The 14,122-nt window shown below is 47.1% G+C and overlaps 1 protein-coding gene across 17 annotated transcripts in view; it reads right to left on the bottom strand.

Moving 5' to 3' along the window:
• NINL (ninein like) overlaps window positions 1–13,778 on the bottom strand; it is a 137,225-nt gene extending 123,447 nt beyond the window's left edge. For 5 of the 17 annotated variants that reach the window (XM_065522649.1, XM_074004592.1, XM_074004600.1 and 2 more), the window contains exon 1: window positions 13,684–13,778. Coding sequence is in view for 1 of the 17 variants with exons in the window: in XM_074004585.1 (XP_073860686.1) it covers window positions 12,856–12,898 (43 nt within the window). In the remaining 16 variants the exon portion in view is untranslated. Of the gene's footprint in view, window positions 1–7,171; window positions 7,263–10,588; window positions 10,675–12,855; window positions 12,999–13,683 lie in introns of those variants that run through there. The other 12 variants (XM_065522652.1, XM_074004594.1, XM_065522651.1 and 9 more) reach the window with 5 other exon arrangements.
• Between the last annotated feature and the right edge of the window lie 344 nt (window positions 13,779–14,122).

The raw sequence follows: 14,122 nt of genomic DNA, 5'->3' as shown, positions 1-14,122 counted from the left end.
AGGAGAATCACTTGAACCCTGGGAGGCAAAGGTTGCAGTGAACCAAGATCACGCCACTGCACTCCAGCCTGGTCAACAGATTAAGACTCTGTCTCAAAAAAAAAAAAAAAAAAAAAAAAAGTTGCCTTAGCTCAGCAAAAAATCAAAATCCTAACAAAAGGGAAACACAGAACATCACGGTATATATTTTCAACAGCACTGAAGCTAACAGGCCATGTACTGTGTCAACATGCAAACACCTGTCTATAAAAACACTAATCAAGAGAACTCAGCAGAAGCCTAGCACACACAGCTTTCAACTCTGCAGAATGCACATGCAGACACCGGAGGACATGAGGGCAGAACCTGCAGGGTCACCACAGGGTCTTAGTAATACAGTCTGTTCCTTTAAGTTGCCTAAGTTTATACTTGTTTGAAGTATTTGCACATTTTGCCATTCTGAGTAGTTTTTTTTTTTTTTTTTAATGAGAAAATTGTTGCAATTTATTTTTGTTTCAGTCAAGTGACCTTAAAGGTTGAGGGGATAAAAAAGGACCCCAGGAGATTTTAACACTCACTCCCTGGGAGTGCAGTCCTGGGGACCACTCTCTGAGCTGTCAGAGCCGCTGGAGAGGTGTCTACCACTGACCCCTCACTAGGGTGCTTGCTTTTGTAATTATCTTTTGATGATACAAATAACATATTTCTTGAGTGCTCATCATGTACTGGACACATTCCTAAGCACTTTGGAATTTATCCTTTTGAAGGAGGGACTATTATTACCCATTTTCCAGGTGAGGAAATTGAGCCACAGAAGAAGCTATGCAATTTGCCCAAGGTCACAGATCTGGTAAGTGAACTCACAGTGAGTTATAACTCCAGAGTTGGAACACAAACCTTTACATACTGCCCCATACCTACTAACAGCACACAAGCATATAAGATAGTTTAAAATAGTTTTCTAGAAGTTTTTCCATGAAATAAGTACAGGAATTTGATATCCAAAATACACGGAAAATGTCCCTTCCAGCTCTAAATCAACCTGAAAAGTCCTAGTGTCATGTAAGAATTTGTATTAGTAAACTGAATTATAAGGAAAGAGTATTAATTTGCTTCCTCCCCAGAACAAAAAAGCAATACTTCAACCAAACATTCCACGTCCCGATCCATTCTATCCATCTGTTATAAAACTGAGACACTTTCTCTTCCCCAGAACCTGGGTGTAACCTTTCTAGTTTCATGTTGACTATAAAGAAATAAAAGAATAGGCCAGGCGCGGTGTCTCACGCCTGTAATCCCAGCACTTTGGGAGACCGAGGCGGGCAGATTACCTGAGGTCTGAAGTTCCAGACCAGCCTGGCCAACATGGTGAAACCCTGTCTCTACTAAAAATACAAAAATTAGCTGGGCATGGTGGCATGCGCCTGTAGTGCCAGCTACCCGGGAGGCTGAGGCAGGAGAATTGCCTGAACCTGGGAACCCAGGAGGTGGCGGCTGCAGTAAGCCGAGATCATGCCATTTGCACTCCTGCCTGGGTGCCAAGAGCAAAACTCCATCTCAAAAAAAAAAAAAAAGAATAAAATAACACAGCCTATAAAATCTATGTTGAAAAATCCTAAGAACAGTCTACCCCTTTTCTCATGATTATTCCAACTTTCATATCTGAAATTCCAGCCATGCAATTAGGAGCCTAGAGGCATAGCACACAACACTGATGCTCTTCTACGCCCTCTACACGTATCCTAAAGTGCACAGAATCTGACAAAGGTCTGAATATTTGGGGCTTCTATTTCTAAAGAATGAGCCTGCTGTGAAGGTCAGTGTCAATACCAACAATTCAAAGGCCCTAAAAGAGGATTCAGAATTGCCCATCCCCCTAAATGTAGATAAAACACAGTAGTCTGAGGAGCCCACTGATGGGAAAATTACCATATTTTGCTATTGCAACTACTTGAAGTCCATGCCAAACAAACTAAAATAAAATGTTACAATCCTGGGCTGATGCAAAGTTTCCCCTGAGTCAAACGAAAAAGACTTTGCATGGAACCGTTTCTAAGTCTGACACACATGGAGTTCAAGGTCTGAAGAGACCTGAAAAGTTTCCAACATGGTGGTGACTAGGGACCCTGGAGCAGACAAGAGCCCAGGGCGTCAGGCCACATAGCCTGTTCCATAGCACACCTGTTCCTGGTGGTCGGAAATGAATTCCCTGCGAACATCCAGTGTAAAACTCACCCAGAAACAGGAACCAGTACGGGAAAGTAACCTGGGAAGGAGTGTGGGGAGCCAGGAAGCAGAGAAACCAGCCACACACCTGCCTTTCACTGACGTCTGTGCTCAGAGCTGTTTGCCTAAAGTGTATCTGTTATTTGAATGATTCTAGTAAATGACTGTTTCAAAAGTCCCCTATTTTAAATCACAGAATTTTAGAGCTCTATGGCACCTTAAATTCCCTTGTCCATTATCTTAACTAACTTGGGGAAACTATTCTCACTTGACTATGGAGAAAATGAAGCACAGACATCTGGATCCCAAAGTCATTTCAAGAAACAAAGCTAGTGTCTGTGCCATGGCATGACTGGGCAAGGGCCTTGTGCCCGCCACCGTCTTTTTTTTCTATGAGAATGCTTTATTAGGCATAAAAATGCCATTAAAATGCTTTAAAATGCAATAGGAGGAGATGTGAGACACAAAGAACAAGTACATAGTGACACATGGCTATCAGAACACTCAAAGAATCCACACCACTTCCACCCTTTACCCAGAAAAGGAAGGATCTAGGCCACCTCCTCCTCATGCATGCCCCACTTTACAGGAAGTGTCCGCATCTCCCCTCCTAGACAGGTCCTGGAGCTCCTCCCATTGGACCTTCTGGGGCCATCGGTGGCTAAAAATCAGGTTTCTGTTCCTTGAGGGAGGAAACAGAGGAAGCACAGATTGGCATGGTAGATAGAGGTGCAGACAGAAATCCAGTCTGGAATATATTGAGTTTACTGTAGCTACATGGCATGGGAGTGGAATCCTGGAGTGCAGATGTGGGCATGAGGGTCTGAAAAAAACGTCACATGCAAAGCTCCTAGGAGTCTTCTTTTTTCCCACCTCTTCACATAACAGAGCCAGAAAAAAATATAGTATTTCACCAAATTTGAGATGCCACTAATTCTAAGACAGATGACGACGAAAGACTGCTGTCAAAATGTGACCCAGTGCTAAGATGGCATCAGTTTTTAAATGTACCCCCAAATCAAACATATTATCATGTAAAGAAAAAAAAAGGTTTATCTTAGAATAGATGAAATATAGTAAACTTTTTATTGTTAGGTCTTTAGATGGCAGTGAAGACAGGACTGACTTTTTAACTTGTTATTCTGAAAAAATTTCAAACGTATAGAAAATTTAAAAGAATAGGCTGGGCTCGATGGCTCACACCTGTAATCCCAGCACTTTGGGAGGCCGAGGAGGGCGGATCACGAGGTCAGGAGATCGAGACCATCCTGGATAACACGGTGAAACCCTGTCTCTACTAAAAATACAAAAATTAGCCGGGTGTGGTGGCGGGTGCCTGTAGTCCCAGCTACTCCCGACACTGAGGCAGGAGAATGGCATGAACCCAGGAGGCGGAGCTTGCTGTGAGCCGAGATCGCGCCACTGCACTCCAGCCTGGGCGACACAGCGAGACTCCATTTCAAAAAAAAAAAAAAACAAGAAAGAAAGAAAGAATAGGCCCGGCATGGTGGCTCACGCCTGTAATCCCAGCACTTTGGGAGGCCGAGGTGGGTGGATCATGAGGTCAGGAATTCGAGACCAGCTTGGCCAACATGGTGAAACCCCGTCTCTACTAAAAAATAAAAAATTAGCCGGGTGTGGTGGTGTGCACCTGTAATCCCAGTTACTCGAGAGCCTGAGGCAGGAGAATCGTTGGAACCCAGGAGGCAAAGGTTGCAGTGAGCTGAGATTGCACCATCCAGCCTGGGTGACAGAGCAAGAGTCCGTGTCAAAAAAAAAAAAAAAAATTGTTAGAATAGTACAAAAAATTATCTAATACTCCCTCACCCGGCTGGCTTCAACACCTGTTTCCACTTTCCCCCTTTATCATGACCATTTTGTCATTTTCTCTCTCTCACTTCCTCCCTCCCTCCATATCATCTATCTACCCCCGCTCCTCTCCTTCTCCATTTGAAACTGGGTATCAGACTTTGTGTCCCTGTGTCCCTAAATAGTTCAAAATGTATTCACTAAGCTCAAGGAGACAGTCACGGTACAACAAACGAGGGAAATTTGACATTTATACAATCCACCATTCAGATTCAAATTCTGTCCATGGTGCCAACAATGTCCTTTACAGCTGTCTTTTTCACCCCAGTCCAGGTTCCAATTCAGAGTCAAGCACTGTACACAGTTTTCCTGTTCCTTTAAACCATTTTCTCAGTCTCTGTGTTTCCTAACTTTGAAATTTTTGGAGTACACACAGGCAGGGCTTTTTGTAGACTGTCCCACAGAGTCTGTCTGGTGTCTGCACAATTAGATTCAGGGGTGGCAGGAACACCTGGGTCAGGTGTGTCCTTGGCACATCTCATGGGGGCACGCATGTCTCATTACTGGTGACAGTAACTGCAGTTGCTTGGTTAGCATGGTGACTCCAGCAGGGTAGTCACCTTTACGTGAGTTTGAATTATGAGAAGTTTATTCATTTTTATTTCACTTCACTTTTTTGAGACAAGATCTTGCTCTGTTACCCAGGTTGGAGTGCAGTGGTGCATCTCCACTCACTACAGCCTCCACTTCCCGTGCTCAAGTGATCCTCCTACCTCAGCTTCTCAAGTAGCTTGGACCACAGGCACATGCCTTTGCACCTAGCTAATTTTTCCTTTTTTTTTTTTTTTTTTTTGTAGAGATGGGGTTTCAGTACATTGCCCAGGTTGGTCTTGAACTCCTGAGCTCAAGGGATCCTCTCACCTCAGACTCCCAAAGTTCTGGGATGACAGGCATGAGCCACCGTGCCCAGCCTGAGAATTTTAAGTGGTAAAAATCTACAATTCTAAGAGTCTTACTTTATGTGCACAGTTGTAAATAATAAAAACTCAATAAGAATTTAAAATGTATCAAGAATTGCTTAGTTTTAAAGCTGTGCAACAGTGTACACTATCAACTACAGTTTAAAACTTTTGCCACAGAGCAAGGCCTGGCTGGTCTTGAACTATGTAGGCTGTGGACTGTGTCCACTTCAGACCCGCCCCTGCAAACGTCCTGCTTGACACAGTTTCCTGAGGAACCCTACTGGAAATCAGTACAGGTCATTAATGTAGATTCTGGGGTTCCGAAATTGGGCATCCACGTTTCTGTCCCTAACCAGAGTCGGGGAAAATCTCCGCCTGTCACTTACTTTCATTTGGGGCCTTGGAGAGCAGTGACACCATCACCTGAAGCAGGAAGCTAACTGGCTGGGCTGCAGCCCGCCCTCCGGAGTCCCTGCTGGTCATCGCAGGACTGTGGGTACTCAGTTTTACTCACCGGTCCACATGGAGATATGCGTTCCCAAGTCTGTTCAAGGCCCTGCCCCCTCTCCTGTGTTGGAGATCTGTCACGCTACCCACTTCTGCCTGCCTGGTTTTGTCCTCATCCCGAGCACAGCTGAAGCCCCAAGGCCACGTGGCTGGACAGTCCAGCACATCCTTCCTCAGGTCACCTGAGTACAGGACAGGCAGAGGCCTTCCAGATACAAGGAGCTCACCCTGGGGTTGGGACAACCTGCTCAAAATCTGCACCGAGCAGACTCTCCCTGTTGATTTTTAAATAATTAATAAGCTGTTTACTACATTCCTATGCCCTTGAAATGAAAACTCCAAGTCAGTGAATATTTCACTATATTGACTGACGCTGGTTCTCATGTTTAGGGTCTGACACCACCCGTGACTCTAAGGGGAACCTGGAGGCCCTCAGTGTGAATGGAGCTCCTGTGAGGTCCATCCTGGCAGGGGAAGCCCACCACCCCTCTTTGTGTGGGGCCAGCAGAAGATCGGGCCTTGTTATTTCCCAGTCCCAGGAACAGACTCATTTTTCTGAAATATTTTCTTTTCCTTTTTTTTTTTTTTCTTTTTGAGACGAAGTTTCACTCTTGTTGCCCAGGCTGGAATGCAATGGCGCAATCTCAGCTCACCGCAACCTCTGCCTCCCGGGTTCAAGAGATTCTCCTGCCTCAGCCTACCGAGTAGCTGGGATTACAGGCATGTACCACCACACCTGGCTAATTTTGTATTTTTAGTAGACATGGGGTTTCTCTGTGTTGGTCAGGCTGGTCTCGAACTCCCAACCTCAGGTGACCTGCCTGCCTCGGCCTGCCAAAGTGCTGGGATTACACGCGTGATTTTTTTTTTTTTTTTTTGAGACGGAATGTCACTCTGTCACCAGGCTGGAGTGCAGTGGTGAAATCTTGGCTCACTGCTACCTCTGCCTCCCAGGATCAAGCGATTCTCCCACGTCAGTCTCTGGAGTAGCTGGGATTATAGGCGTGCCTATAATCTTTTTCTAATTTTGGCAGAGATAATTTTTTTATCTCTACCTGGCTAATTTTTCTATTTTTGGTAGAGATGGGGTTTCACCATGTTGATCAGGCTGGTCTCAAATTCCTGACCTCAAGTGATCTGCCCGCCTCAGTCTCCCAAAGTGCTGGGATTACAGGTATAAGCCACCTCACCCAGCCCAGAAATGTTATTTCCATGGGCGCACACACTCACACAAAGCCCACAAAAGGCAAAGCACAATTCATTAAGTCCTCAATACTCTTGCTTAAAAATGGAATTTGATCGGCCAGGCTTGGTGGCTCACACCTGTAATGCCAGCACTTTGGGAGGCTGAGGCAGGCGGATCATGAGGTCAGGAGATCGAGACCATCTCGGCTAACACAGTGAAACCCTGTTTCTACTAAAAATACAAAAAATTAGCTGGGCAAGGTGGCGGACGCCTGTAGTCCCAACTACTCGGGAGGCTGAGGCAGGAGAATGGCGTAAACCCGGGAGGCGGAGCTTGCAGTGAGCTGAGATCCGGCCACTGCACTCCAGCCTGGGTGACAGAGCAAGACTCCATCTCAAAAAAAAAAAAAAAAAAAAAGGAATTTAATCAAGCAGTAAAGCTCAAGCAAACTTAAATTAAATTAAATTAAATTAAATTAAATTAAATGGAGTCATGCACATACCTGTAGTCCCAGCTACTTGGGAGGCTGAGGTGGGAGAATGCTTGAACCTAGGAGTTCAAGTCAAGCCAGGCAACACAGTGAAACTCTGTCTCTAAAACATAAATAGATAAAATAAAAACGGGACTTTGAGCTAACAATCCTCATACTGCTTCTCAACCAGCATGTGTAGACAGGATCACATAAGTCACAGCTTTTCTCTAGCACTGAAAACACCCCGTTTTCTTGTTAAGGTAAAGAAATGATACAGTCATAGGCAGTAAGGTATGCTGGAAACCCCATTGTGTTGGGAGGCACAGTGGGGGACATGGAATTTGCAGAGCCTGCCCAGACCCGAGCACCCTGACCTCCATGTGACCTTGAGCATGTTATTATCCTCCCTGACCCTCGCACTCTGTGCTTGAGATGGGGGCAACAGCACACCCGGCTCAGCCTCCTGCTGTGAGTACTCCGTGAAAGAATTTAACAAAACACTGAGAACAGTACCTGGCACCTACTGAATGCTCATTCAAAATTTAAAAACAAAACACCAGGAGACCTGAGCTCCATTTCTGGCAGCCACAACCAGTGCACAAGTCATGCACGGGGACTGGGCACAGGTGACACGCTACCTGTATGGTGAGGCTCACACAGCCCCCATGGACCAGGCACCCGAAAGCCTGTCCTTCCTGTCCCCACACCCCCACGGCACCCTGCCTCTGGAGACAGCCCAGGGGAGGCCTCCTGGTGACTGGTTCAAACGGTCCAGGACTCCACTACCCTGGCTGGGGGCACCAGCTGTCATTCCTCCCTCTTCAGAAAGGCACAGAAGCCACAGAAGCCAAGCTCCCTCTCCTCACTGATGTGAGAGGCTGTGTGCAGAAGAGGAGCCATCTGGGTCCCTCAGGGCCACTTCAACCATGGAGCAGCCCATCCTGAGGTCTTCTGTGAACTCCCTGTGTATTTAAGCCAGACTGAGTTGGGTTTTCCATCACTAGTGGCTAAAATATCCTAACTGATATACTCTATAAATGTAAAATTCTTTACCAAAGGCTTAAAAACTGAGAGATTTTGAAGAGTGACTGACCCTCAGGTCTCTGACCACTCTTAGAAACTCCAACAAACCAAAATCATTACTTTACTCAACAAAGTAGATGCAAAAATAAGGTTGTAAGAGGATGTGTGGGCCAGGCACAGTGGCTCAAGCCTGTAATCCCAGCACTTTGGGAGGCCGAGGCGGGCTGATCACCTGAGGTCAGGAGTTCGAGACCAGCCTAGCCAACGTGGTGAAACCCCGTCCCTACTAAAAAATACAAAAATTAGCTGGGCATGGAGGTGGACGCCTGTAATCCCAGCTATTCAGGACGCTAAGACAGGAGAATCACTTGAACCTAGCAGGCAGAGGTTGCGGTGAGCCAAGATTGCGCCATGGCACTCCAGCCTGGGTGACAGAGTGAGACTCCATCTCAAAAAAAAAAAAAAAATTGTGCCAATTGCCCCTTATGAGATACAAAGTAACAATCAATGCACAAAAATTGGTATATCCTAGAGCTTCTCAAACTTGATTGCCTCAGAGGTACCTGGAGAGTTCTGCTGTTTCAGAAACTAACAAATGACTTTTACTCCAGGGAGACTATACGGCAGTCTTGGGGAAAACGGGTCACCTCGCTTGGAGGATGATGGAAGGCTCTATTATCTTTCTGAAGTCCAAGGAAAGACAATCCGGGTTCAGAGAGGGGAGTACAACCAGGCAGTGCCAGATGCATGGTTGAACCTAGGTCAAAAAAGGATGAAAATACAAGCCATGCTCCAAAAGACTCCTCTGTCCCAGAAAACTGTCCATCAGGCCGGGCACAGTGGCTCAAGCCTGTAATCCCAGCACTTTGGGAGGCCGAGACAGGCGGATCACGAGGTCAGGAGATCGAGACCATCCTGGCTAACACGGTGAAACCCTGTCCCTACTAAAAAATACAAAAAACTAGCCGGGCGAGGTGGCGGGCGCCTATAGTCCCAGCTACTTGGGAGGCTGAGGCAGGAGAATGCCGTGAACCTGGGAGGTGGAGCTTGCAGTGAGCTGAGATCTGGCCACTGCACTCCAGCCTGGGCGACAGAGCAAGATTCCATCTCAAAAAAAAAAAAAAAAGAGAGAAAACTGTCCATCAATTCACAAACAACAATAATCATAATCTAGGAGGCTCAAAGTTACCCCAAGGTGGGAAAAGGAAAGCCTACCTCCAAATAGCTCCAGGTAGAGTTATGACCCAAACTTTTGGTCTCCGCTTGTGAGTAACCAAATGTCTTTGCCTTAAGCCTGAATTCCTAATCTGCACTTGAAGCCAAGGACTAAGCTAAACTCAAACCTAGATTCCAGTTACAATCACCGCTGCTCAACTACCTGTGCAATAACCAAGGAATGGAACAGTAAAGTGGCCACAGCGCTGGAGATGCCTTCCAGGGCAGAGGACACTATTACCTGCAGCTAGGAAGCCACACCAGTTCAGGTGTGAGGCCAAGACACTGCTTCTGTTTTTGCTTCCTGCTTCCAAATCTGTCTTGTGCCAGGAAAGAGGAAAGCTATCTAGTAGCTACCTGCTCGTGGCAAGATCCAAAAGTAGGCTTGGCGCAGTGGCTCACACCCGTAATCCCACCACTTTGGGAGGCCAAGGCAGGTGGGTCATTTGAGGTCAGGAGTTTGAGACCAGCCTGGCCAACATGGTGAAACTGTCTCTACTAAAAATACAAAAATTAGCTGGGCATGGTGTCAGGCACCTATAATCCCAGCCACTCAGGAGGCTAAGGCAGTAGAATCGCTTGAACCCGGGAGGCAGAGATTGCAGTGAGCCAAGATCATGCCACTGCACTCCAGCCCGGGCGACAGAGCAAGACTCCGTCTCAAAAAAAAAAAAAGACTTACAACATGCTCTTAGCAAATGACCATATCAATTCACCCACCTCAGAGCAGTCCTATAAATCACAACGTATGGGGTAAGTATGAGTTAGCAAAAAAGTTTCCATCCAAGTTAATATAAACCGCTCAATTAAATTTTGCTTAAGTCCGGCCAGGCGTGGTGGCTCATGCCTGTAATCTCAGCACTTTGGGAGGCTGAAGCAGGTGGATCACGAGGTCAGGAGATGGAGACCATCCTGGCCAACATGGTGAAACCCCGTTTCTACTAAAATACAAACATTTAGCCGGGCGTGGTGGTGCACACCTGTAATCCCAGCTACTCAGAAGGCTGAGGCAGGGGAATCGCTTGAACCTGGGAGACGGAGATAGCAGTGACCCAAGATCATGGCACCTGGCGAAAGAGCGAGACTCCATCTCAAAAAAGAAAAAGAAAAAAACTTTTTGCTTAAGTCCTAGTTATTCCTCTATAAAGTGCTTTCTTTCTAATTTGATGGAGTTAAATGTTATCTGAGGCCAGGTGTGGTGGCTCATACCTGTAATGCCAGCACTTTGGTAGGCTGAGGCAGGTGGATCACTTCAGTCCAGGAGTTGGAGACCACCCTGGGCAAGACTCCTGGCTCTACATTTAAAAAAAAGAAAAAAAAAAAAAATTCTGAAGTCCAAGTTCCTCGGAGAAGGCTTGCTATTTACTCATTCTACAAAAAAGAGTTATCCTCTAATATTTATTGCACCTGAACTTCATATTCATGCACCTGAACTAATATTTATTGCACCTGAACACATTCCACTTTTATTTGACAATACAGATCGGTTCAATCTGTCATCATTTAAACCACTAATGGATGATGTATAAGTGAAATGAAAGGGACAAGCGTGAAAGTAGACTGCTTCTCTAACACCTGAGCATTTTCCTTTTAATATAAAAGTATTCTTGCACACAGTTCATAAAACTGCTAGACTGCTGATTCAGTGTTCTGTTTAACAGATGAGTTTTAACTACTTAAAAACAAAACAAAACTGCTTTCTACAACTATCTGATCTTTGACAAACCTGACAAAAACAAGCAATGGGGAAAGGATTTCCTATTTAATAAATGGTGCTGGGAAAACTGGCTAGCCATATGCAGAAAACAGAAACTGGACCCCTTCCTTACACCTTGTGCAAAAATAAACTCAAGATGGATTAAAGACTTAAATGTAAAACCCAAAACCATAAAAAACCTAAAAGAAAACCTAGGCAATACTATTCAGGACATAGGCATGCGCTAAGACTTCATGACTAAAACACCAAAAGCAATGGCAACAAAAGCCAAAACTGACAAATGGAATCTAACCTAAGAGCTTCTCCACAACAAAAGAAACTATCTTCAGAGTTAACAGGCAACCTACAGAATGGGAGAAAACTTTTGCAATCTACCCTTCTGACAAAAGTCTAATATACAGAATCTACAAGGAACTTAAACAAATTTACAAGAGAAAAACAACCCCATCAAAAAGTGGGCAAAGGTTATGAACAGACACTTCTCAAAAGAAGACATTTACGCAGTCAACAAACATATATATAAAAAAAAAGCTCATCATCACTGGTCATTAGAGAAATGCAAATCAAAACCACAATGAGATAACATCTCACACCAATTAGAATGGTAATTATTAAAAAGTCAGGAAACAACGGATGCTGGAGAGGCTGGGGAGAAATAGGAAGGCTTTTACACTGTTGGTGGGAGTGTAAATTAGTTCAACCATTGTGGAAGACAGTGTGGCGATTCCTCAAGGATCCAGAACCAGAAATACCATTTGACCCGGCGATCCTATTACTGGGTATATACCCAAAGAACTATAAATCATTCTACTATAAAGACGCATAAACGTGTATGTTTATTGCAGCACTATTTACAATAGCAAAGACCTGGAACCAACCCAAAAGGCCATCAATGATAGACTGAATAAAGAAAATGTGGTACATATACACTGTGGAATACTATGTAGCCATAAAAAAGAATGAGTTCATGTCCTTTGCAGGAACATGTATGAAGTGGGAAGCCATCATTCTCAGCAAACTAACACAAGAACAGTAAACCAAACACCGTATGCTCTCACTCATAAGTGGGAGCTGACAACGAGAACACATGGGCACAGGGAGGGGAACATCACACACCTCACACACCGGGACCTGTGGGTGGGGGGAAGGGGAGGGAGAGCATTAGGACAAATACCTAACGCATGTGGGCCTTAAAATCTAGATGCCGGGTTGATAGGTGCAGCAAAATATCATGGCACATGTATACCCATGTAACAAACCCGAACGTTCTGCACATGTATCCCAGAACTTAAAGTAAAATAAAATTTAAAAACAAAAACAAAACAAAACAAAAACTTGGCCGGGCACAATGGCTCAAGCCTGTAATCCCAGAACTTTGGGAGGTCGAGGCAGCTGGATCACCTGAAGGTCAGGAGTTCGAGACCAGCCTGACCAACATGGTGAAACCCCCATCTCCACTAAAAATACAAAACATTAGCTGGGCGTGGTAACAGGCGCCTGTAATCCCAGCTACTCGGGAGGTTGAGGCAGGAGAACTGCTTGAATCCGGGAGGCGGGGGTTACAGTGAGCCGAGATCACGCCATTGCACTCCAGCCTGGGCAACAAGAGTGAAACTTCGTTGTCAAAAACAGCAACAACAAGAACAACAACAACTCTGCTTTTAAAAGTATTTTAAGTCCGGTATGAAAGATCTGGAAGTCATAGCAAAGGCCTCTAAGAAGAAACTCACCATCACTCATGACCCCTCTTACTACTGACCTTGAAAATCACTTGCCCTTCTCCAAGGCCCCGCCAGCTTCATGGGTCTGAACCTCCTCCCTAGTTCCAGGGCTTGGCCTAAGTCTCACGGAGCAGAAAGAAACGTGGCCACCCTTCCTCACCTGAGTCCCGTGCAAACATACAGCCCTACACAGAGCTCCTAACAATGGAGCATCAGTACCCAGGCAGGATGGATTAGTATGAATGCAACGCGATCAGAAACTCCCACGTCGTGTGTGTGAGTTGTGCGCACAGGCGAGAGGAAGGGAGCGAATCTGCAAAACGAGTACAACAGATAAAACTCGCAACAGACTTCACCCTTTCAATCAACCGACCGAAGCGCCACAATGCGGGACACGCTCTGTAGGGGGCCGCAGCCACACTGGCGGGAGGAAATCCTGGGCCTCGACAGGCGCCAGGAGAAACGGCCCGCGCTGGGCAGACGGTGGGCACCGCTGCGCTCAGGACCGCGGGGAGCCCCGGCCAAGGCCGCCCGCCCCCCGCCGAGCCTCGGGGCTGTGCTGGACCCGGCCCTCGTTCCCATGGCGCCCGCGCCGCCGCCGTCGGGAAACCAGGTTTTCAAGCGTTCGGCCCAGCGGGCTCGGTATTTTAGGGCGTGACCCCCGCCCAGCCCTCGAGGGCGACCGGAAGAGCAGGCACCACTGCGGATGGGCCGAATCTGCGCCCCGCACCAAGAGGAGCACCCGAGGCCGCGCTCCCGGAGCCGGGTCCGGTGACTGAGGCGCGGGTCGCGAGGCAGGGGCGGCCCCGGACTTTTGACCCCACCCGCTGCCCGAACGGCCGGCCGGAAGCCCTGGCCCATCTCACCTGGGAGGCGCCTGGGCCAGGAGCGCGGCACCACCCCAGTCCAGCCGGCAGCTCTTTGTGTCTGGAGGCCGCGACGCAACACTCCTCCCGGCCTCGAGGCGCCGCCCCCTCGGTGTCCTGGCGCGGCGGGCGAACGGGGGGCGGGGCGGGGCGGGTCCGGGATTGCGGGGCTGGGTGGGGGCAAGGCGGCCGCAAATCTCAGAGCGGCTCGGGCCAGTTTGGAGCCTGGGGTGATCCTTGGAGCTGACCTCGCTGGTCCCTGTCGGGGCCCTGCGCGCTGCGGAGCTTGGCGGTTCGCAGCTCTGGGGGTAGCATCTTCTGTAACAAGCCCGGAGGCCGGCCAGGCAGGGATAATACCCCAAACCCACCACTGAGGAAACCGCGATTTAAAACCTAGATCGTCACGTTTCCACCGCATATTAAATCAATACAGGTTGAG

The sequence above is a fragment of the Macaca fascicularis genome, chromosome 10 (assembly GCF_037993035.2).
Source record: "Macaca fascicularis isolate 582-1 chromosome 10, T2T-MFA8v1.1".
Lineage (NCBI taxonomy): Eukaryota > Metazoa > Chordata > Mammalia > Primates > Cercopithecidae > Macaca > Macaca fascicularis.
This window is presented reverse-complemented; position numbering and strand designations above follow the sequence as displayed.